Source organism: Dama dama, chromosome 8 (assembly GCF_033118175.1).
Source record: "Dama dama isolate Ldn47 chromosome 8, ASM3311817v1, whole genome shotgun sequence".
NCBI lineage: Eukaryota > Metazoa > Chordata > Mammalia > Artiodactyla > Cervidae > Dama > Dama dama.
Genome location: NC_083688.1, coordinates 16,367,157 through 16,393,131, shown reverse-complemented (window position 1 = coordinate 16,393,131; position 25,975 = coordinate 16,367,157). Strand labels below are relative to the sequence as shown.

At 46.0% G+C, this 25,975-nt stretch overlaps 1 protein-coding gene across 1 annotated transcript in view; it reads left to right on the top strand.

The window, feature by feature from the left end:
* Nucleotides 1-25,975, top strand: part of ARMC9 (armadillo repeat containing 9) — a 172,496-nt gene that overhangs the window by 130,154 nt on the left and 16,367 nt on the right. The window contains exons 20-22 of the mRNA XM_061148523.1: nucleotides 2,253-2,357; nucleotides 16,740-16,855; nucleotides 22,370-22,506. Coding sequence (XP_061004506.1) covers nucleotides 2,253-2,357; nucleotides 16,740-16,855; nucleotides 22,370-22,506 — 358 coding nt within the window. The remainder of the gene's footprint in view (nucleotides 1-2,252; nucleotides 2,358-16,739; nucleotides 16,856-22,369; nucleotides 22,507-25,975) is intronic.

Below are 25,975 nucleotides of genomic sequence, written 5' to 3'. Positions count from 1 at the left end.
GTGTAATAATTTGTGTTTCTTACCTAAATTGTCAAATTTATGTACAGTTGCTCATAGTAGTCCCTATTATCCCTTTTTAAAATTTATTTTTAATTGGAGGATAATTGCTTTACAAGGTTGTATTGGTTTCTGCCGTACAACAATATGAAACAGCCATAAATATACATATCCCCCCTCTCTTGAACCTCCCTCCCACCCCTTTTGATGTCTGCAGTGATAGCTTCTATTTCATACCTGATATCAGTAACTTATGTCTCTTTCCTTTGTCAGTCTCACTAGAGGTTTGACAATTATATTCATCTTTTCAGAGCCAGCTTTTAGTTTCACCAATTTTCTCTTTTGTTTTTCTGTTTTTCTTTTCATTGATTCCTGCTCTTCTCTCTGTTGTTGCCTTCATTTTGCTTGCTTTGGGTTTACTTTGTTTTTCCTTTTCTATGTTCTTGAGACTTCCTGGGGCTTTTTGTTGTTGTCTTAATATTTACTTTTATTTATTTATTTGGCTTCACCGAGTCTTAGTTGCAGCACATGGGATCTTTGATCTTTATTGCAGCATTCAGGATCTTTTTAGCTGCAGCATGTGGGACTCAGTTCAAACCCAGGTGCCCTGGGAGCTCGGAGTGTTGGCCACTGGACCACCAGGGAAGTCCCAAGACTGTTTCTTTCATTTGTTTCAAAAGTGTTTGTGATTGCTCACTGAAGCATTTTTATGACGGATCCTTTAAAATATTTTCAGATAATTTTAGCATCTCTGTATCCTGATGTTGGCGTCTATCATTTTTCTCTTAATTCAGTTTGAGAACACTCTGATGCCTGGTATGATGAGTGATTTTTTTATTTAAACCCCAATACTTTGGATACCGTGTGATGAAACTTTTGTCTTATGTGAATCTTCTGTTTTATCTGGCTTCTTCTGACGCTGCTCTGGCAGGGGAGCAGGGGCTCCTCTTCATTACTGTTAGAAGTGCATAAAAGTCCAGATTCTGCCCCTGGCCTCTGTGGAGACCCAGTAGAGGGGAAGCGGGGAGGAGACTCCTCGTTAGTGCAGAACGGGGGTGGGAGTTCTCCATTCCTAGGAGGCTTCTGCCATAGGAACGGCGCATTACTGCTCCCCACATGCCCCCTCCCCCCGGACACCGCAGGAGCATGGAGAAACAAGGCAGTGGTGGACATCCTGAGTCTCACCAGGGCTCCTCTGACCCCATCCCCCGTTGGCGGAGTTACCGCTGGCTCTCCACCAGGTCTCTTCTCTCCCTGGTGCTGGGGTGTGGGGATGGCTCATTACCACCAGCAGGGTTGAAACTCCCCCTCCCTACTTGTCCTCTGATGTCACCACCCCCCCTCCCAGTGACATCACAGCCTGACGAGGGCAGAAGTCTCAGCTCCCTTGCCGGTGTGCTTGGGGGTTGGTTGGGGCGGTGGCCAGGGGCCGGGGGGGGGGGGGGGCGTTTGACAGTGTTTGCTCCAGTATCTGCTTAGTGTCTAAAAGTCCCAGCACACTGGGCACCCCCCTTTACTGGTTCTTTGGGTAGAGAGGGCAAGCGTTTGTCTTCCCATTCTCATTTCTGGGTTGCCGCCTTCTTCGTTACCAAGTCTAGACTCCCTAAGGCCAAAAGTAAACCCGGGGACTCACCACCTTTCATTCCTTGTGTCCCAGAACAGCCAGCCAGTCTGCCTCCTCCTCTCCACCTTTCAGGGTCTCCTAGGTTTATTTGGTACATAACATCCAGTATTTTTGGTTTTGCTTAGTGGGAGCAACAAGGGAAAAGATGTCCACTCCTTGGAAGCAGAACAGTTCTTATCTTTTTATTGAGTCTTTTCACTTACAGACTGTAAATTTCATGAGAAGAACAAGCCTATAATATACAGTTTTGTATCCCCTGTAATGCCTGTGCGTATGGAGGGGCTTAATAGTTATTTGTAGGCTCGCTGGTTCACATGGTCTTGACCTCACAGAGAAAAACATTTTGAGAACTGTAACTAGGAGAGACCATTCAATAGCATCTTGTTGAATCTGTTTCCCACCTGTGGTCATGGAAGTGGTCATTAGGCACGAGACTTCTTAAAGAGGTGGGTTGGCATATTCCTTTTCATCTTCACGGAGGTCATGAGCCGAGGGCGTTCTGCCCTTGAGACTCTTGAAATGCCAACCCAAGGCCTTCCCATTTCACGACAGGTGCCCACTCAGGGAGCCACCCTCTGAGGACTTGCCAGCGGGGTCAGAGCTCTCACTTCTCATGTCTCCTTTGAAACAGGAGGACCATGACACTATGGAAGCCGATCTGGACAAGGACGAACTGATCCAGCCCCAGCTTGGAGAGCTCTCAGGAGAGAAGCTTCTGACCACGGAGTACTTGGGAGTAAGTACCATGTGAAGGGAGTGGGGACCCCATAATAGAAAGGAGAGATGGGCCATTGATGGACTTACCGTTTACAGTAACACACGAGGATTTGGCTTGATCTGTTATGATACTGTGTTTATGAGACGTTCCATCGTGACCAACTTGCTTCCAGGGGCAGAGGGCACAGTGGCCCTAGTTATTATCCTAACCAGACCCGCTGGCAAACAGAAAGCGGTTAGAGTATAGCTAAAAGGCACACTCTAGAGCCTTCATAATGTCTGAAGGTATGCTCATCTTTGTGTGTGCATGCATGCTAAGTCGCTTCAGTCGTGTCCAGCTCTTTGCAACCCTATGAACTGTAGCCCACCTGTCCATGGGTTTCTCCAAGCATTCCTGCCATGCTCTCCTTCAGGGGATCTTCCTAACCCAGGGATCAAATCTGTGTCTCCTGCATTGGCAGTCAGCTTCTTTACTACTAGCACCACCTGGGAAGCCCCATGCCCATCCTTAAGAGTTATCATTTACCCGTCTAGCTTCTTGGGTTTCTTGTGCCTCATCTATGAGAAGGGAAGGCTGCTGCACATTTGTCAGTCATCAGCACACAGTTCAGTTCAGTTCAGTCGCTCAGTCATGTCCGACTCTTTGTCGACCCCTTGGACTGCGGCACGCCAGGCTTCCCTGTCCATCATCAACTCCCCAAGCTTGCTCAAATTCATGTCTAGTCAGTGATGCTATCCAACCATCTCATCCTCTATGGTCCCCTTCTCCTCCTGCCTTCATCAGGGGATTTCCCAAGGAGTCAGTTCTTCACATCAGGTGGCCAAAGTATTAGAGTTTCAGCTTCAGCATCAGTCCTTCCAATGAATATTCAAGACTGATTTCCTTTAGGATTGACTGATTTGATCTCCTTGCAGTTCAAGGGACTCTCAAGAGTCTTCTCCAACACCACAGTTCAAATACATCAATTCTTCAGCGCTCAGCTTTCTTTATAGTCCAACTCTCACATCCATACATGACTACTGGAAAAACCATAGCCTTGACTAGATGGACCAGCACACAGGGATGGCCAAAACCATCAGACCAGATGAAGTCACCCACTGAGGCAGAGGGTGGACAGGGAGGGGGACGGGGCTGAGGACAGAGGGCCCACCAGCATGTCAGGAGTCGGGGAAGAAGAAGGGTGACCCCTGAGATGGACAGAAAGTGAACAGTCAGAGAGGCTTGAGGAGAACCAGGAGAAAACAGTGCCCTGGAAAACAGGAGGGAGAGATCTTTCTAGATGGGTTAAGTGGTCACTCGAAGCTTTGAGAGGCCTGTGGAGTCACAGGTTTGTGAGGGGCCATGATCTGAGCTCCCCAAAGACTCTGCTGCTGTGGGACCCTCTAGTCACACCCACCAACCACACAGGGAAGGTGTGAATTGGGGGAGCTACCGATTGGCTGGGAGAGGATGGCAGTGTGATGGAACCTCGATCCAAGAGTGCACAAGTGAGCAGTGGGTGCTCAAAGCTAAGATCTGAAAGGGGGAGCAGTTGCAAAGATTGAGGCCAGTTCAGACTGAAGCCCCATGACGGACAGCTGAGCACATGGGAATGAAGGCTTTAAAAGGGACTCCTGAAATTCTGATGCTGGTGGTTGACTGGTTCAGTTACATGGACCCTGAAGTCTCCTCAGATTGGGCAGGTCGGCGTTGGTGCTGGGAGCCAGGCTTTCAACAACTGAAGCAGAGACAGTGACTTGGGAAGGAAAAAGATGGCGGGTGCAGGTGCATGAGCTTTCACAGGGACAGGCGGAAGCAGAAAGCTTCCCCTTGCTGCCCCACCCAGGCCCTCATCACCTCACCCTGGGCACTGGTCTCCCTGGTCACCTCATTGTTCATGGAATTTCCAGGGACCCCCGGCTGGAGCCAGTATATGCTGGCAGAACTTGAGTTTGGAGGACAGCCAAGGGCTGGGCATGAGGGCGTTGTCGGTGAGAGTTTTGGAGTTTACCCTGCATGAGCTGGGAGGTTGTCGGAGGGCGCAGAGCAGGGGAGTGACTCAGTTTGATTCATGTTTTACTACATTAACTTCTGTTTCACTCGGGCTGCTTTGTGAAGAATAGTACGTAGAGGGGCAAGAGTGGATGAAAGAAGGGAGATGACGTAGGAGGCTGGGTGACCACTGGCCCCCAGTCACGGACAAGCACCACTGCCCCTCAGAACGACTCAGGGATCAAAGGACCCTAACTGACCACAGAAGGAGGTCAAGCGGGGAGGTGCTCGAGAAGGGCGGGGAGTGAGGCACCTGGGTTCCGAACTGTTGATGGAAGTCGTTGAGCCCTGACATCTGGGAGGACACTGGCTTTGTCAGGAAGGACAGAGCTGCATTGGAGAGGGTGTGCATGTTGAAAAGCAAGATGGTGAGAAAAGCAGAAGGCACACTGGTGGGGCTTCTCTGGAGGGTGGTGGCGGAGCTGTCGAGAACACAGCCCTCAGATGCTGGGTCTTCCCAGCGCACAAGCAGGTATGTTCAGACAGAAACCCCACCATGGCCCCTCCCCTAATAGCTTTTAGCACCTCTGCACAATGAAATGCCATGGGTGAGATGTTAACTTGAAGATGTTAACTTGTTAACTGAAGATTTTTAACAGCAACAACAAAAACAAGACCCCAAACATGCTGTGACTCCCAGCTGGATCATGCAGGTTGGCAAGACGCAAAAGGGACAGAGTTTTGAAATCAACCAGTGGCCCAACTTAATGGCATCCGGAAATGATGTCACTTTACCGCAGTCTGTAGTTCTAAATCTCCTTAATGCATAGGTACTGTTCTTTTTACCGGAAGGAAATATTTAGAAAAGTCACATGCATGCTTGTTTATCTCATCGGTGTCAGTCTCTTTTCAGTGGCAACGTGAGTGTTAAGAATGAGGTACAAAAGAAAAAAGAATGAGGTACAGAAAGAACTCAGTACAGAGATGGGGAGCCCCAGTGTATTTGTTTTCTAATAAACTGGATGGCTTCAAATCACACAAATGTGTTCTCTCCCAGTTCTGGAGGCCAGAAATCCAAAATCAAGTTGTCCCACAACCTTTCTGGTTCTTGCAGCTTCTGACGGCTGCAGGCCCTCCTTGACTTGTGGCTGTGGACCTCCATACTCTGCCTCCATCTCCAATAACCTTCTCCTCTTCTCTTTATGTTCTTTATCTTTTTTGGTAAAAAATTTTTTATTTATTTGCCTGTGCTGGGTCTTAGTTGTGACACTTGGAATCTTCTTTTTTTAGTTGTGGTATTCAGGATCTAGTTCCCTAACCAGGGATCGAACCCAGGCTCCCTGTATTGGGAGCACGAAGTCATAAACACTGGACCGCCAGGGAAGTCCCTATGTTCTCTTCTGTCTCGTATAATGACACTTGTCTCTGGATTTAGGATAATCTAGGATACAGACCCCATGGGGTCACAGAGAGGCAGACACGACTTAGCAACTGAACAACAGCAACAGCTTAACTAAAATTTGCAAAGACTCTTTATCCAAACCAGGCCACATGCACAGGTTCCTGGGGTTAGTACCTGAACAGACCTGTGGGTGGCCACCATGCCACCCACTGGGCCCGATCACCAAAGGATCCCCTGTAGAAGCAGTTTAAAGTCTTAATAGAAAACTTACTGTCGAGCAGTAATTGCTGAGGTTATAAGTACACTCCCTATTTGCTGTCTTTGTTCCTTAGATCTCCTTAGCTGCTGTTAGTCACCTGGTCTTTTTCTTTTTTTTTATTTGGCTGTGCCGGGTTTTAGTTGCAGCATGTGGGATCTGGGATCCTTAATTGTGATATGTAAACTCTTAGTTGTGGCATGTGGGATCTAGTTCCCTGACCAGGGATCAAACCCCAGGCCCCATGCATTGGGAGCACAGAATCTTAGCCATTGGACCACCAGAGAAGTCCCAGACACACAGTCCTGATTTGAAATTGGCAGCTGGCCAGCAACTGCAACTCACTTCACCTGCCCCCCTTGGATTCTGGTGGTTCACACTAGGAAGGGTTGGGGGGGGGGGGGGGGGAGGGGCGCTGTATGCTTGTTCACATGGGGGCTGCCAACTGCTTGTGCCAAAGGAGGGAACCTGCCAGAGACAGGAGTTGCATTTCCCTGGGGAATGTGCCCCCAAATCACAACTTGTACCTCCCATTCTGATGTACTAGGGAGATTGTAGATCTATCAAGATCAGTAGAAATATGTTGATTTTTTGAAAACTGTATTCAAAAAGATTTTATTGAACCCAAGTCATTTGCTGAACATACCACAGAATCCTAGAAAAGTCTCACAGGCTGTTATCTTCCAGAAGTTTATAAAAGAGAACACAGAGCAGATAAATCTGTGCTATTGATGAGGGCTGGAGATAACAGGGAGGAGTGATCAGGGCGTTGATGGTTCTCCTCCCGTGCGGCTGGCCCAGGGTTCTCAAAGTCCCAGACCATTGAATGTGGGTTCACATAGAATCTAGGCCCCACCCGAGACCCCCTTACCATAATCTCAGGAGTGGTTATTGTACACACCAGTGACTGAAAATCTGCTAGTTTGGGGATAAGGATGGAGTGCAGCGAGGGTGGCCCCCCAGGGTGTTCTGAGAGTGAAAGGGAGCCCTTTCCTAGGATTCCTGGACTCCTGGCTCCTTCCCTTCTGAGCACTGCTGGGCACCCCTGAACCCTGCAAGGCCACACTGGCTGCCTGTTTGCACCCCCTCAAGGACAAGCAGACAGCACTGAGCACTGCAGAGCCCGGGGGGCCATGAAAATACTGGTGACCACAGGGAGCTCAGAGAGTCCCAGAGAATAGCAGTGGTCACATCAAATGTATCCTTTACTCATAATTCTGGTGAAGAACAGCACCCTTTTGTGTTTCTTCTTCAGTAGCAGGGCAGATTGTTGACTTCCGTTTGCTTGGTTATGTCTAAATTTTTAAAAATCATTCATACTATGCCAAATAAGTCTTAAATAAGTCTTAATAATTATTAAATAATTAATAATTCTTAATTAATAAATAATTCTTAATTCAGAATCATCCATACTATGCCACTTAATTCTTCCTAAAAAGAGTGCCCTGATTTTAAATATCTTTAATACCTTGATTAAAAGGCTGTAGGTATTTTTCATAGAATCTCAGTTTTTTTGTTTTTATTTCGAAGTTTAAATCTATTGTTCAGTTATTTTTAACAACAGTCATAGGCGTGTCTTTTTTTTTTTTTTTTTTTAATTTTTTTATTAGTTGGAGGCTAATTACTTCACAACATTTCAGTGGGTTTTGTCATACATTGATATGAATCAGCCATGGATTTACACGTGTTCCCCATCCCGATCCCCCCTCCCACCTCCCTCTCCACCCCATTCCTCTGGGTCTTCCCAGTGCACCAGGCCCGAGCACTTGTATCATGCATCCCACCTGGGCTGGCGATCTGTTTCACCATAGATAGTATACATGCTGTTCTTTTGAAACATCCCACCCTCACCTTCTCCCACAGAGTTCAAAAGTCTGTTCTGTATTTCTGTGTCTCTTTTTCTGTTTTGCATATAGGGTTATCGTTACCATCTTTGTAAATTCCATATATATGTGTTAGTATGCTGTAATGTTCTTTATCTTTCTGGCTTACTTCACTCTGTATAATGGGCTCCAGTTTCATCCATCTCATTAGGACTGGTTCAAATGAATTCTTTTTAATGGCTGAGTAATATTCCATGGTGTATATGTACCACAGCTTCCTTATCCATTCATCTGCTGATGGGCATCTAGGTTGTTTCCATGTCCTGGCTATTATAAACAGTGCTGCGATGAACATTGGGGTACACGTGTCTCTTTCAGATCTGGTTTCCTCAGTGTGTATGCCCAGAAGTGGGATTGCTGGGTCATATGGCAGTTCTATTTCCAGTTTTTTAAGGAATCTCCACACTGTTTTCCATAGCGGCTGTACTAGTTTGCATTCCCACCAACAGTGTAAGAGGGTTCCCTTTTCCCCACACCCTCTCCAGCATTCATTGCTTGTAGACTTTTGGATAGCAGCCATCCTGACTGGCGTGTAATGGTACCTCATTGTGGTTTTGATTTGCATTTCTCTAATAATGAGTGATGTTGAGCATCTTTTCATGTGTTTGTTAGCCATCTGTATGTCTTCTTTGGAGAAATGTCTGTTTAGTTCTTTGGCCCATTTTTTTGATTGGGTCATTTATTTTTCTGGAATTGAGCTGCAGGAGTTGCTTGTATATTTTTGAGATTAATCCTTTGTCTGTTGCTTCATTTGCTATTATTTTCTCCCAATCTGAGGGTTGTCTTTTCACCTTACTTATAGTTTCCTTTGTAGTGCAAAAGCTTTTAAGTTTCATTAGGTCCCATTTGTTTAGTTTTGCTTTTATTTCCAATATTCTGGGAGGTGGGTCATAGAGGATCTTGCTGTGATTTATGTCGGAGAGTGTTTTGCCTATGTTCTCCTCTAGGAGTTTTATAGTTTCTGGTCTTACATTTAGATCTTTAATCCATTTTGAGTTTATTTTTGTGTATGGTGTTAGAAAGTGTTCTAGTTTCATTCTTTTACAAGTGGTTGACCAGTTTTCCCAGCACCATTTGTTAAAGAGGTTGTCTTTTTTCCATTGTATATCCTTGCCTCCTTTGTCAAAGATAAGGTGTCCATAGGTTCGTGGATTTATCTCTGGGCTTTCTATTCTGTTCCACTGATCTATATTTCTGTCTTTGTCATAGGCGTGTCTTAAATTAGTTGGGCATGCGTCCTGGGCCAAGTCCTGTGCTGACTACTTCACACGTTTGATTGCATTTATTTAATCCTGGGGTGAATTCTGCTCGCATTGCATGTTATAAATGAGGAAGCTGAGGTTGAGAAAGGTTGAGGAACATGCTCAAATGTTATTTGAGCCTGCTTGCTTGTTACTGCTAAGCTGTGCTGTCTTCTGGGAGAGCTGTTGATTTTCCAGTGAACTATGTTTGAAAGTTTTGAGTCTCTGACTGTATAAAATATTCAAACTTATTTTATGGTCTAACGCTGTTGTTATTCAGTCACTAAGTAACGTCGGACTCTTTGAGACCCCATGGACTGCAGCACGCCAGGCTTCCCTGTCCTTCCCCATCTCCCAGAGCTTTCTCAAACTCATGTTCATTGAGTTGTTGATGCCATCCAACCATCTCATCCTCTGTCATCCCCTTCTCCTCCTGCCCTCAATCTTTGCCAGCATCAGGGGCTTTTTCAATGAGTTGGCTCTTCACATCAGGTGGCCAAAGTATTGGAGCTTCAGCTTCAACATCAGTCCTTCCAATGAATATTCAAGACTGATCTCCTTTAGGATGGAATGGTTGGATCTCTTTGCAGTTCAAGGGACTCTCAAGAGTCTTCTGAGAGAAGCACCATAGTTTGAAAGCATCAGTTCTTTGGCACTCAACCTTCTTTATGGTCCAACTCTCACATCTGTACATAACTGCTAGAAAAACTGTAGCTTTGACTGAACAGACCTTTGCTGGCAAAGTGAAGTCTCTGCTTTTTAATATGCTGACTAGGTTTGTCATAGCTTTTCTTGAAATTGAAGCAACAGCAACGATTTTTAAGCATAGGCTCAGTTTTCGGGGGGGATGCCTGTGTTCAATGCTAATTTCTCCCTTTCCACACTGTGTTATCCCCCCAAGTTCATTTAGTTTTCCAGAGTTCTCTTAAAGAGCTGGCTAAAGCAGGAGTCCTGGCCCCACCCCCAGAGAGACTGAGTGTGTGGCCCTGGCCCTGGGAATCTGCATCTTTACTATACCCCTCAGTGCTTCTGCAGCCAGAGTCTGCGCCTTGAAACACACTGCCATGTGTGTAGACCTCCAGGTGAATGGGCCACCACACGGGAAGTGGGTACAGCTGGCCAAGGGGCAGGGCCCAGCCCCCCGGAGACAGGACAGAAGCTGGGGCGCCTGCAGCTGACCCTGTCTTACTCAATCAAAACCAAAACCAGGAAGGGAAGGGCTGTAGTTTCCAAGTTTTCTTTTTTTCAAATTTGTCTTCACTTTGGGTTTTTTGTTTTGTCTTGTTAGTATTTATTTATTTGACTGTGCCAGCTGTTAGTTGCAGTATGCAGGATCTTTAGTTGCGGCACGTGGGATCTAATTCCCCGACCAGAGATTGAACCCAGGCCCCCTGCATTGGGAGTGCCGAGTCTTAGCCACTGAACCATCAGGGAAGTCCCTGGGGGGCTTTCTACTCACTTTTCCACCGTTATTTATGCTCTGTCCCACCCTGATGGTTGAAAAATCAGTTGGAACTAACTTAAAATCCATGTTCTATGAAAACACAACCAAATGAGCAGGGGGAAGATCCCCAACCCCCAAAGATTCCAAGTCCTTTTTCTTTTTCAGTTTGTTTCTGGGATTCCTTTTTCTGATTACAAATGAAGTACATACTTATTACTGAAAAGCCAAAAGTAAACACAGCGTAAACAGCCACCGTAATAATTCTGTCTGCCCAGCGACAACCACCGCTCCCTCTGTTCTGCTCCCATTTATCTCTGTGTCTTATCTTTCCTTTGTCAGTTGGAATTGAGCTCAACTGCAAAGAGCCAGGAATCCAGCCTTACCAGACCCAAGGCTCATCTGTCGCCTTCCTTCACCCAGACTGTCAGGGAGAAGGGAGCATCCAGGTTTTGTGGGCCCCCTAGTCACAGGGTTGTGGAGGCCTTCTGTAAAACAACAGAATAGAAAGTTTAGGTATTAAAGTGAATATCCAGAATGAGCATGAGAGAAATAAATCGCAAATTCAAATTTTAAGAACTGACAAATCAATAACCAACAAGGACCTACCATATGGCACGGGGAACTAGACTCAGTACCTTATAATAATAACCTATAGGAAAAGAATCTAAAAAGGAATCGATATATGTATAACCGAATCACTTTACTGTACGCCTGAAACTAACACAACATTGTAAATCAACTGTAGTTCACTTTTTTAAGTAGGTAAAGGGAAAAAAAAAATGACAGGTACCAGCAACAGAAAAATAATGTTTTATTAACTAGTGGCTTGCCACACGCTGTTGAGGTAATCCACATGGGTTGGAAAAGAATTTCCAGACACAGCATTTCAGAAGGGAGTAATTTTATTAAGAACAAAGAGCAGAGATAATGTGGGCACTGCAAGTGCAGTGGACCAACCTCCTGACAGACCAGGGAGAGTTGACAGTTTTCGTGGGTTAGTAGTCACCTTTTATAGCCTCTAAACAAAGAAAATTCCTGCTGGAAGGTTGGCATTAGGTGATTGGTTAGGACACTGTAGGGTGACTACCGGGGTGGGCATTTTTGCCTAATTTGGGGTCAGGAAGCCTGATGGTGATGATCACTGGGGCTTTTGGCAATGGTTACAAAGGGGCTCAGTCAGCCAGAGGGGACCTGGGTTCTGAGCTCTGCTTCTGAGGCCTTGGTGCAAGATTTTGCACCTGTGGCCTTGGGGCAGGACTCCACACATGCTTCATAGTTTTCCTTCTGGATATTTTTTGTTTTATGCTCTTTGATTGCTTCTACATATGTGAGAAGTTTGTAATATTTTCTACAGTGAAAGAAAAGAAATTTTATTTATTATTGAGAGATTAGAAATTTTTCTCTCAACTTCACATTTAGTTTTTGGTAATGCTGTGTAAATTTTTAGGATTTCTATTAAATTTGAGAAAACCTTCCTCAAACTTCTGAAAATGGAAGACTAGGGACATTTCAAGTTTCCTTGCGCACAGACTCTTCATAAGTACTCTGATGACCTGGGGAATTCCTTGTAGTCACTTCTACACCAGGACAGCTCACCATCATTTGGCTATGCACAGAAGCGACTGAGAATGGTATTTTTCATTAAACCCAAATTGTATGTCACCTGGGTTCAGCGCCCCCTTAGCTAAGTTCCAAATTGTCTTTGGCCATTCTAACACCGTGTGGGGAGGTATAACAACAGAAGTTGGAGTAGAAAGAAACAGCACTCTTAAGTGACTACAATTAAAACTTGCTGCTTTTGCAAATTTTACAAAAACATATGACTGTTTGAACACATTGCTAGGGTTCCAAAGCTCCATCTGAAGACCTCCATTTACTGCTTACTGGTCAGAGCTGGTTCCCATGGCCTCTAGCTGCAAGGGGGTCTGGAAAGGTGTTTTTAAGTAGACACATTTCTGGGCCAACAAAATCAGAGGGCTGTTGGTCAAGAAAGAGAGAATGAGTATTGAGTGGACAGCTAGCAGTGTCTCCTTCAGCTTCCAGGACTTTCTCTGTGTGTATAGATAGACAGATGTATTGTGTGCCTGTATTTTCTTACAAAAATGCATACTGTTTATAACATGCCATAATTGCTTTAAGTTATTTCACCAATACTCAAAAACTAGTACTGGGAAATTTTTTTTACCTAAATTGATATGTGTTGACCATCTTTTGCTACAGAACAAATTGTTGTTGTTATTCAGTCACTCAGTCATGTCCGACTCTTTGTGCCCCATGGACTGCAGCATGCCAGGCTTCCCTCTCCTTCACTATCTCCTGGAGTTTGCTCAAACTCCTGTCCATTGAATCAGCAATACCATCCAACCATCTCATCCTCTGCTGCCCTTTTTTGCCTTCAATCTTTCCCAGCATGAGGGTCTTTTCCAGTGACTCAGCTCTTCACATCAGGTGGCCAAAGTATTGGAGCTTCAGCATCAGCCCTTCCAATGAATATTCAGAGTTGATTTCCTTTAGGATTGACAGAACAAATTACATTCAGCTAAATCACATGCTGCATTTGGGGGTTTGTGTGTGTGTGTGTATGTGTGTGGTTAAATATGCTCTTTTTTTTTTTGTAGCAGAACATTTTTTCAGACAGCATCTCCATGTGTAACCCAGATGGATGCTGAGTTCTGTGATGGGTAGGGTGGTTGTTGGGAACCCCTTCCCTTCTCTCCCAGCACCCCCTGAAGCATTTCTGTGGAACTCAGTGTAGACAGATACGCTTTAAGACCTTTCCATCCCCAAAAGGCTCCTTTGCAGCCGAGGCACCCAGAGAAGACCCTGGAGCTCCCCACAAGCACAGGGGGTTGTGAGGTGAACAGGAAACAAGCCCTCTGGACTCCTCTGAGATACCCAGCACCTAAGGCAGTCATTCTGGGCCCTCATACCAACCCTCTTCACCAGGGACCCTTCCTCAGGCCTTGTGACGACACACCGGGTGATTCTGCCCCCAGGCTGACCCAGTTTCCTCATCCAGTGCATGGGTGCATGCGTGCTAAGTCACTTCAGTCGTGTCTGACTCTTTTCGACCCTCCGGGCTGTAGCCCACCAGGCTCTTCTGTCCATGGGATTCTCCAGGCAAGAATACTGGAGTGGGTTGCCATGCCCTCCTCCAGGGGATCTTCCCGACATAGGGATGGAACTTGCGTCTCTTAGGTCTCCTGCGTTGGCAGGCGGGGTCTTTACCAGTAGTGCCACCTGGGAAGCCCCTTCCTCATCCACTGCAGAGGACAAATACCACCCACCTTAGGTCATCTCTTAGGCCTGTGAAGTTTTAGGGAGATGGTGTGGTGGGCGGGGGTTTCCAAAGGTTGAAACACGATTACGTGCTGTGTTCTCTCTCCTGAGGAAGCAGTTGGAAGGGTGACCTGGGAAGGACTGGAGCAGGGAGGAGGCGTGGGCTGGGTGACACACACGCTCGCCATCACCCTCTCCCAGCACTTAAGCCCGAGCCTTCCTCTCCTAGCTCCCGTGGAAGGGCCCAGGTGTCCGACTGGCATAAGGGAGGGGGAGAGAGAAGGCCCAGGGGATCCTAAGGTACCCCTGAATTTCGGACTTAAGGAACCTACCCTGATGACGAGAACAGCAGGTCAGAAGGGAAATGGGAGGAGCAGCGGACAGAGGAGGGCAGTGTTAGTGATGGCAGGTAGGATAGCCTTTTGCGTATTTCACAGGACAAGGGAGATGAAGCTGCGCTGGTTCTTACTTGGGAAGCTTATGGCCCATCGTTTCCTCCACAAGGGTGGAGGCCTCCCATCTCCTCTCCCCCACCTTTCTCCCCCTCCCCGTCCCCCACCCCTCACCACCCTGCCCTGCCCGCCCCTCCAGCTGCTGGCTGTCCCCACAGCACAGCTGAGACCTGGTGATTCCCTCCCACTGGAAACTGGGCTTTTTTTCTTATTCCTACCTCAAATTTTAAAAACATATATAAAGAAAGCCGAGCGCCGAAGAATTGATGCTTTTGAACTGTGGTGTTGGAGAAGACTCTTGAGAGTCCCTTGGACTGCAAAAAGATCCAACCATCCCATCCTAAAGGAGATCAGTCCTGGGTGTTCATTGGAAGGACTGATGCTGAAGCTGAAACTCCAATACTTTGGCCACCTCATGCAAAGAACTGACTCATTGGAAAAGACCCTGATGCTGGGAAAGATTGAAGGCGGGAGAAGGGGATGACAGAGGATGAGATGGTTGGATGGCATCACCGACTCAATGGACATGAGTCTGAGTAAACTCTGGGAGTTGGTGATGGGCAGGGAGGCCTGGAATGCTGAAGTCCATGCGGTTGCAAAGAGTTGGACACCACTGAGTGACTGAACTGAACTGAACTAAACCTCAAATACTAGATAAACCCAAATAATTTTCAAGCAAAAATCAAGAAATCAAAGATGTAACTCCCATTCATATATTTTCTGATTTTTAAAAAATAATTATTTATTTGCGCTGGGTCTTAGTTGTAGCACATGGGATCTTAAGTTGTGGCATGTGAACTCCTAGTTGCATCATGTGGGATCTAGTTCCCTGACTGGAGATTGAACCCAGACTCCCTGCATTGGGAGCACAGAGTCTTAGCCACTGGGCCACCAGGGAAATCCTTCTGGTTTTGTTTTTGGTTTTTTTTTTTACATTTTATTTGTAAATAATTATAGATTTGCAGGAAGTTTAAAAAGTAGTAGAGAAGTGCTAGACACCCTTCACCCAGCATCCCCAATGGTAACTGTAGCATATAGGGGGTCAATGTTGGCACAATACACAGACTTCATTCAGATTTCACCAAAAAAGTGATTTCTTTTTTAAACAAATTTTCTTAATTATTAACATAGCTGTTACAGAAAATAGAAAAAAATTATCATTGGTTCACTGTCCTCTGTGGCCACTATAAGCATTATTGTTCCTTTCCTTCCAGTCTTTTTGTTTACTTGTAGCATCATTTATGTACCATGTTATAACCTGACTTACAATGTTTTAAATAAACATTTTTCTTCATAACCTAGTCTTTATCCTTGTAAATGGCCATATAATATTTCAAATGAATATGCCACATTTTCCTTCATTGTTCCCCTATTACTAGACAGATTGTTCCAGTTTTACTCTACAGTGATTTTGTAACAAACAGCTTTATTTAACATCTTCCATATTTTGGAATCTTCCTCTAGGGGCTTTCTTGGTGGCTCAGATGGTAAAGAATCTGCCTGCAGTGCAGGAGACCCAGGTTCTATCCCTGGGTCCGGAAGATCCCCTGGAGAAGGGAATGGCAACCCACTCCAGTATTCTTGCCTGGAGAATCCCATGGAGAGAGAATCCTGGCAGGCTACAGTCTGTGAGGTCACAAAGAGTTGGACATGACTGAGCAACTAAGACGCTAAGGTTTAACACTCAAGGGTATGAACATTTCAATGACTCTTGGTATAAAATGCCAAATTACTTTCCAAAAGCACTGTCTCTAATTTCCATGCCACTGACATCTTAAACTGTTGCCAGAAGCGGATGGGGTCATTTCTTTAATTGTCACTCATTTAATAATTTAAGAATGATACAGGTTTTTGTAAAGTTGTAGTTTTTAGTTACTTGTAAAGTTGATGATTTTTTTTTTTCTCTTGCCTAGTGATACTTTTAATTTTGTGACTTGGCTATTTGAAATCTTTGCCCTATTATCTTCACAGCGTTTTATTTAACTGATTTATAAGAATTCTTTATCTAATGAAAATCTTAACCTTTAATCTGTTAACTGTGCTGCAAATATTTCTTCCCAGTTCATTGTTTTACCTGTTAGTTTGGTTTATCATTCAAATACTGTATATATGGAAATGTTAATTTTTTATGAAACCAAATCTGTCCATCTTTTTTTTTCCCTTCTCACTTTCAAAAGTCAGTATACTCCAGAGATGCGATAAGTTACTATATTGAACTCTTTTCTTCCCCTTTTTCCATGGTTTGATTTTTTTTTTTTTAATTTATACTGCTAGGTGGTATAATATGCAAGCTAAAGGGATTTTTCCTGAAATTTTCTGTTTATCTGAATAATCTGTGTCATGACCCTTCCTCACTTGTTGCAAAGTCTCTTATTCCTATAGATGAATGTATTAAATACAGTGAGTTAGAATGTGTGGTCTGCTCTCAGCCAGATGACCTCTCCAGCCCTGTTTCCTCTTTGCTTCCTCCAGATCATGACCAACACGGGGAAGGCAAGGCGGAGGGGGGCAGCTGGCGTGCAGTGGGGTGGCCCGGAGCCCCTGCGCCGGCCGGTCACCCCCGGCGGCCACAGGACCGGGTACCCAGCGTAAGTCCGGGCTAAAGGAGGCGGGGATTTATTTTCCTAAGCTTTGTTCTGATGAACTGCACCGAAAGATGTACGTATTTAAGAAGTCAAAATAAAATGTTCATACTATAAAGCATTTCTCTCTTCATTATTCATCTTTGGGGGATTTTTTGAAAGGACAGAGGTCAAGTCTCCCTCTTCCCCTCCACATTTCTCAGGGTCTCCAAGGCACTTACAACCTTTATCTAGGAGAAGCCTGGTGTTGGCCAGTGTTGATTCTGAAGGAAAGGACCAGAAAGGGGCAGGGTGTCTACCCAGAGAGGACTCTCAGTCTTTTCTGCAGCCTCTCAATGCAACCCAGGCCCTTTGTTGGGAAGGAGTATCACAGTTTAAGATGCCACCAGCCTTATTTTCTAAGATGACTTTTTAAAAGAACTATCTGCAGTTTTGGCTGCCAAGCCTTTATTCATTCTTCATAGCCTTGCTCCAACCCTGTTTATATAAACAAATCTAGTCTGGTTACCCAGAGCCTCTGGTCTCCCTGGGAACCCAGGGACCAGACCCCTGGGGACTCCTGGGGAGCCCTAGGCCAGGCAGTCCAGCTTGGGCCTCTTCGGAGGTCTGAGTGACCTCTTCGCCTGTCTAGAGAGAACACTGGAGAGAAACAGATGCACATAAAGGGAATTATGGAGAGCAGGCAAAAACCTACATTTGTTCATGCAACAATTATTGGCCATAAAATATTTCAAACGAATATGACATGTTTTGCTTCATTATCCCCTATAGCTGAGCAGTTTGCTTGTTTCCAGGTTTGCTGTATAGTCATTTGTAACAAGCAGGCACCGGGGCTACGGCAGCAGACAGAACGCAGAAGCACCTGCCCTGTTAGATCTGGGTGCATGGATGCTAAGGGACACCAGAAACCCTGCACCCAGACCTGGTGGGGTTTGACTGCCCGTCTGGGACCTGTCCTGTGAATATTTCAGGGCCTGTGCTGTGGATCAGTGCTGAGATCTGTTTGATTTGACTTCACAACTAGTTACCATGTGCTTCATATTTCAGGGGTTTTATTTTTCATATTAATGTCTAAACTAATATGCCTTTTTCTCTTTAACCTACAGAAAAGTTGAAAGAATTATTAACAATAAAGAGCTTCCAGCTGTTAGCATTCTGCAATAATTGTGCTCTCTTGCTTACTCACTCTCTTGCTCTCGTTCTGTGCATAAAATATAATTTACACACATACACATTTTATTTTTTTGCTGAATTGTTGAAAGCAGGTGGCATAGTTTCAGCCCACATCTCCAAAGAATAAGAATATCCTTTTATTTAACCGCATGAAAGTGAAAGTCAATCAGTCGTGTCTGACTCTTGGTGACCGCATGGACTATACAGTCCGTGAAATTCTCCAGGCCAGAGCATTGGAGTGGGTAGCCGTTCCCTTCTCCAGGAGATCGTCCCAACTCACGAATCAAACCAGGGTCTTCTGCATTGCAGGTGGATTCTTTACCAGCTGAGAGCTACCAGGGAAGCCCATTATTTTTAACTATATAATCACACCCTTAAAAGTTAACATTAATTTAAAAATATGAGCATATAAATATTCCCTAATTGTCCCCCAAATGTCATTTATATCTAAGAAGTTTTGTACTCGACCTTTTGATCCAGACCTTAGCCAAGTATCAACTACGAGTAGATCCATTTTATAAATATAGTATCTTTTTGAATGGAAGAAGTAAGAGGAACTAATAAAATTCATCTTGTTTGAGATGGAAAAGAGGACACTGAATTATCATTTAAAAAAATTTTTTTAAGTTACTAAAACCCCAGCTTTACAGAGAGGCAACAATAACTTATGCATATTTAATCAGGAAGGAGGACAAAGATAATCTAATAAATACAAGATCCAACCAATGGGCACAGTGAATTGGGTCAAATATTTTGCCTTATGGAGGGGAAAAAGAGGACATTTTTCCATGCCTGGGGAGCACACATGGCATTCCCCTGACTTGTAGAAGTGTTCCCTGCAAGGAATGAGAGCCCTCATTTTCCTGAAATTCCCCGACCAGGAGTCGAACCTGTGCCCCACGCATTGGAAGGGTGGAGTCCTAACCACTGGGCCGCCAGGGAAGCCCCTGAACCTTCCGATTCTAATGAAGCCTTGCCCCATAACCAACTCCATCCGTTAGGCCAATTTAACAAACATTTATAACACTTCTGTGTGCCAGTTGCCCAGTTCAATTCAGTTGCTCAGTTGTGTCCAACTCTTTTTTGACCCCATGGACTGCAGGACGTCAGGCTTCGCTGTCCATCACCAACTCCCAGAGCTTACTCAAACTCATGTCCATTGAGTCGGTGATACCATCCAACCATCTCATCCTCTGTCATCCCCTTCTCTTCCCGCCTTTAATTTTTCCCAGCATCAGGGTCTTTTCCAGTGAGTCAGTTCTTCACATCAGGTGGCCAAAGTATTAGAGTTTCAGCTTCAGCATCAGTCCTTTCAATGAATATTCAGGACTGATTTCCTTTAGGAATGTTGCTAGAGGTGCAAAAATGAAGTGTGGTCCCTGCCCTCGGGAGCACACAGAGCAAGCTACCTAGTAGGGGAGAGAGACAGTAAGTAGGTGATGGCAGAGCGTAGGGGTTCCCCTCAGGCAGGCAGCACAAAGGTAAGACTCAGGATCTTCAGATCGCCTCTTTAAAAAGATTACATGAGTCTCCACTCCCAACCAGTGTCCTCTGATAACCTAGTGATGCCACATGTGTAGATAAAGCAAGAATCTTAGTGACAATATGCATTACACTCATTCCAGACACTAGTACTTTTGCAGTCAGTAATCCCATTACTAGGGTTTTACACTGAGATAATCAGATATATACATAGATATGCACACAACAGGAGTTACTGAAAAATCATCTAAATGCCCAAAGCAGGAGACTGGTTAAATTATTATCCACATAAAATGTATTGAAAATAACATTTTAGAAGAATATTTAATGCATGGGAAGAGCCTCACAAGACACTACTAAGTGAAAAAGCAAATTATGAAATAGTGTGGATCTAACCTGCTGGCCAAATATAGCAATCCTAAGTTTTGAGTGTGGTTTTTTGGTGGGTTTTTTTTTTTTTTTTTAGGCATATATTTGCTCTTTTAAAATAAGATACCAAATAAAATAAAAGAAGATATCAAATGTTAATAGGAGTTGTGTCTAGGTATTGGGAGGACAGGGCAATCTGTTTTCTATATATGTTCCTGATTTCTCATGATAAATGCTGGTTTTAAAATCAAGAAAAGAAAGGTTGGGAATAACGACTACAGTCGCCCCTGTGCAGTGCAGGACTCTCCATCACCCTGCATCTGACGGCGCCTCCCAACGCCGTCCCCAAGGCCTGGCCCCAGTCTCCGTGTCTCCTGGGCTCCCTTACCTCTGGTCCTCTGGCCACTTCCCTGCACCATCCTCCTCTCTTTGAAGGCCACATGGTCTGGCGGTGACTGGTTAATGTTGCCACCGCCACGCCCATGACCTCCCAGACCCTGCTGACCACCCTCCTGGGAGCTCTCAAGCTTCTGCCCCGTGGCCGCTGTGTGCTGGTCCCCCAATGCTCCGCCCTCTTCCTCCTAAAACACTGTGTTATGCAGGCCCCATCCTGTGTTGAGGTCCCCATCCCATCCTGCTGGCCCTCCGGTTTCCATTACACGCTGCTGACGCCCAAATCTCCCACTCCAGCCCACTCTTGCCCCCAGGGCTATGTGTGTCCCCACAGCACCCCCAGATCAGTACCTCCCAAATGAAGAGCCCTGTCTTCTGAGCCCCCTGCTTCAGGGAATGGAGTTAATACCCCCAGACACGGAGCCAGGATCCCACCCCAGGGTGCCCAGCCACCCCTTCTCCTGGCTCGGGCCCCTCCTCTCTGCCCTCCTGAGCCAGCTCCTTCTCCCCAGCCTGGGCAGAGCCTCCAGACCATTCTGCCAGCCACAGTCCGCCCTCCAAGACCACAGACACAGTGATCCTTATAGCACATCATCATGGAATCTTATTTCTGCATCTTCTATTTCCTTTAGTGTGTGCATGCTCAGTCATTCCGTCATATCTGACTCTTTGTGACTCCATGGACTATAGCCCACCAGGCTCCTCTGTCCATGGGATTTCCCAGGAAAGAATACTAGAGCAGGTAGCCATTTCCTCCTCCAGGGAGTCTTCCTGACCCAGGGATTGAACCTGTGGTTCCTGCATTGCCAGGCAGATTCTTTACCTCTGAACTACCTGGGAACCCCTATTTCAGGACCGAATCTACTCAAACCCTGGCCGATCAAGTCCTTCTTAATTGACACCGTCCATCTCCACCCTCAAAGTCACATGCTCCCCAGGACACTATGTACCCTCCGGCCTGCATTTTTTGTGTGCCCTAAATCTCTCTGTAACAAAGCAATATAAATACATGCTTTCATTTTGCCTCTTCTTGCTTCATCTTACTTGTTCATGGTGCTACCTCTGCTGGGAAATGCTCCCTCTTTGGCCCCCTGGCAAACCCCAGCCCAGAGATCAGAACCGACTGAGTCACACACACACACACACCGAAACACACATACACTGAAACACACACACACTGATACATACAACTACATATACACATGTACACACACATACATACACAGGTACATACACACACACACACATACATATACACAGGTGTATACACACATACATATACACAGAAATACATACACACTCACACACACAAGCTTTTCTGCCCTGCAGGGCAGTTAGGTATCTGCTTATCTTTGCTGCTGGAACCTGTTCAAGAATAGCCGTTTCATGGGGTACCACTCTGGGCAGAGTGGGGACAGGCCTGCCATGGTATGTCCCCACCAAGCCCTTGCTGCGAGCAGGTGGCTTGTGTCTCCTCGTAGATGGGGAGCGAGTACCCTGCTGGTGTGCACACACTGCAGAACCCTCCTGGGATCTGCTGTGAAGGTATCCTGCTTCTCTCTGATGTGCTTGCCCAGGCCACCATCTCTTGCAGGCGCCCAGTGCATGTCTGCTGGGTGGACCAGTCTCCACCGCCCCAGGTGGCAGCGTTAGACACTACACACACCATTAGGTAGTGTTCCAGAGAACAAGCTCTTCCCCACTCCTGTGCCTAGTAACTCTTGTTGTCAGGGCTATGACACATCCCATCTTTTCTGACTGATTTCATCCCTGCACTAATCTGCTTCATCCTTGGAGGGAAGCCCAGAAGACTGATACTTTAATTAAATTGTTTGGTTGAAATGTTATGTTCTTGTGTCACCCAAAGCCAAAAGATCCAACTCTGTGTTAGAAAAATAATAACCATGTTTAAAATGTGTAAGAGCTCACATGAATGAGGCAAGGGGCACTTCCTATTTCTTAAAGACATCCAATATCTGCTAATACTAGCTTAACAAATGGCATTCAGGTGCTTCCACTTCCTGTGTTTGTGATGCTACACAGTAGTAAACAAACAGATATCTCCTGTCTGTATTGATTGCTGCTTTTCATTTTTTCCTCCAGGCTGGAAGATCATCCCAATTCTCCCCAGATGGCCCAGCATGCCAGAAATGGCTGCCTCCCATCCCTGCCAAACACCCACGCTCCAGTCTGCAGGGGGGGCAAACCTGCTGCTCCTGAGCCTTGCCCTTCCTTTTCATGTAAGAAAACTGGCAGCATATTGGGGGGCGCAGCTCCAGAACTGGGGGCAGCTCTGGGACTAGGGGGCAGCTCTGGGACAGGGAACAGCTCTGGGACTAGGGGGGCAGCTCTGGGACTGGGGGCAGCTCTGGGCCTGGTGATGCCTAGGATCTTATGAAACTGCAGCAGTTCCAAACCCTGGAAGACCTCAGCCTCACACCCGCTCTTGAAAAGGCCTCTGATCTCAACCATTACCCCATGTCACAGAGGCTCACAGGCTTGTGACCCCACAGCCAGACCTGACCATGGACTTTTCCTCCAGACTCCCTTCTCTCAGAGCACTGTGTCCAGTGCTCACCTCTGCAAGCTATGTGAGCAAGATTTCTGACTGGGGAAGCCACATTTAAATGTGAGATTTTTGAAGTAGAACTCTCCGAACAATGTAGATCTTTGACCAAAACTCTGGTGCCCCAAACTCTATTGCTGAGGTGGTCAGCCACACGGTAGAAGGCTGAGCTGAGTTAGAAATGTGCGGCCAGGAGCAAAAGCTAGTGTGAGATCCAAACACATTTTTAAAAAATAATTTTATTCATTTATTTTTGGCTGTGCTAGGTCTTCCTTCCTGAAAAACCTTCCACAGGTTTTTCTCTAGTTGCGGTGAGTAGAGGCTACTCTCTGATTGCAGTGCACAGGCTTCTCATTGGAGTGGCTTCTCTGGTTGCAGAGCATGGGCTCTAGTGCGTGCAGTTTTCAGTAGATGCAGCGCATGGTTTCAGTAGTTGCGGCTCCCCAACTCTAGTGTGCTTAGTCGAGCAGTTGTGTCTGACTCTTTGAGACCCCAAGTAGCCTGCCAGGCTCTTCTGTCCATGAGGATTCTTCACACAAGAATACTGGATTGGGTTGCCATGCCCTCCTCTAAGGGATCTTCCCAACCCAGGGATCGAACCCAGGTCTCCCACAGTGCGGGCGGATTCCTTAACATCTGAGCCACCAGGGCTTCAGAACACAGGCTTAATAGTTGTGGCACATGGGCTTAGATTCTCAGGCGTCATGTGGGATCTTCCTGGATCAGAGATCGAACCCATGTCTCCTGCATTGGCAGGCGGATTCTTTACCACTGAGCCACCAGGGAAGCTCTCCAGACACATTTTGAAGCTTCTAGTTGAGCTCACCAGAGACTGATGGGGAATAAAAGTATTTTTTAGATGCTAGAAAAAATATATATGCTTTGAATTAGAAATGTACAAAGTTTTTTTTTTTTTTAATTTTCAAGAGGAAATTAAAAGGATATGAACAGATCAGATAAGACTCCAATTTCTCCATTCAAATAGGAAAAACAACAAGAAGAGCAGGTCAGATTCCAGTATGAGAAACATCTGTGAGCTTTTATAACATGCTCAGAATTTGATTCAAATGCTTCTGATCCCTGATTCAGAGCAGTAGACCTGTCACAGAGTCGGAAGAAAACCAGGCTGTTTGGTTACCCTGGGAGAGGGTCTCTTGATTACAGCAGTTTTAGAGGGTTGTTGTTTTTTTCTTTTTTTTTTTTTGCCAGCTTTGATCATTTATTATTTTACAAGTGTTTTGCTAGAGCTCAAAACATTAATATGCCTTCTTTAAAAGATGGTTAGCTCAATCATTTACCTAGAGATTTCTGCTGCCAGGGTGGAGGTTTTAGGTGGTCTAATGATTTTTGCCAATTTGACCTAATGCCATTGAGTTAAAAATGATTTCAAATTCTATAGGCCTGGTCTTCCCAGGTGGTGCAGAGGTAAAGAACCTGCCTGCCAATGCAGGAGACACAGGAGATGCAGGTTCAATCCCTGGGTCAGGAAGATGCCCTGAAATAGGAAATGGAATAGGAAATAATCGCTCCAGTATTCTTGCCTAGAAAATCCCATGGACAGTGGAGCCTGGCAGGCTACAGTCCATGGGGTCTCAAAGAGTTGGACATGACTGAGCACAGCACCACTGTTCCAAAGAGTTGCGTTTAGGCTAACTTATTTATCAGTAACATCCTTGTTTTACCCAAATTGCCACCAAGGTGACCCTCTGTCTTGCACTGATTCTAAGTGTGGCCTCATCTTTTAGGAAGATTTGTTGTGGTATTACCTGTAAGGTAGAGTCACTGGAGGTTGTCAGGGATGAAGGAAGCTGAGTGGTGGCTGATGTTGCTGGTGATGTAGACATTATTGTTATTTTCAAGAACATTTGCTTTTGACCCTGGCAAATTTTGGTTCCTTGCATGAAAACGGTGGGCACCCACCAGGGCACTCATCCCTGGGATCACCAGCCCTTCCTGGTGCTTCTCCCTGGGGGGGCAGCAGCTACTCACCTGCCCTTCTAGATGGGCCACCTGGAGCCACGCACCTGCCATGCAGCTGCCTCTGCACCCAGGAGCCTGCTCTGAACACTGAGGCCATGCTTTTCAGGTCCCATCCTCCACCTTTCGTTCACTTAGACCTGGCTGGGAGCCCACCTGCTGCCCTCCTGCCTCAGTGGACTCCCCTACACTGACCCCCCACTCCATCCTTATTCCCCCTGCCAGATACCAGGCATATTAGTCACTTCCTCCACCCCCAGAGGCTTCCCAGGTATCGCTAATTGTACCTAGGATCGACCCAGGTTTGATCCCTGGGTCAGAAAGATGCCCTGGAGTAGGAAATGGCAACCCACCCCAGTATTCTTGCCTGGAAAATTCCATGGGCAGAGAAGCCTGGTGGGCTACAGTCCATGGGGTCGCAAAGAATCGGACACAACTGAGCACCCACCCACCCCCATGCCTTTTCCTCAGGCCAGCACCCTTACTTAGTTCTCCTTCAAACTCCTTTTATAGGACAAACGTTCTCCCCTTGAAGAAGCCAAAGGTCCAGCTTATTGGCTTTCTTGGGGTCATTTATTTATTTAAAAAATTTTTTAACTTTTTATTTTGTATTGGGATGGGCTCCCCAGGTGGCACAGTGATAAAGAATCAGCCTGCCAGTGCAGGAGACACAGGAGATGCAGGTTCCATCCCTGAGTCAGGAAGATCCCCTGGAGGAGGAAATGGCAACCCACTCAAGTATTCTCGCCTGGAAAATCCCATGGACAAGGGAGCCTGGTGGGCTACAGCTCATGAAGTCACAGAGAGCTTAGCAACTGAGCACATATAGCCAATTAACAAACGATGTTGTGAAAGTTGCAGGGAAACAGCGAGGGGACTCAGCCATACACATACACGTGTCCATTCTCCCCTCCAACTCCTCTCCCATCCCGGCTGCCACATGACACCGAGCAGAGTCCCATGTGCTGTATAGTAAGTAGGTCCTTGTTGGCTATCCATTTTAATTACATCAGGGTATACATGACCATCCCAAACTCCCTAACTATCCCTTCCCCCTGATCCTTCCCCCCTCCTGGGGTCATTTAATGAGTGTGGATTCCATTTCTGGTGTAGATTTCTATTCTTCCTTCCTTGCCCAGCGCAACCACCCCAGGCCCTCGCCTCCT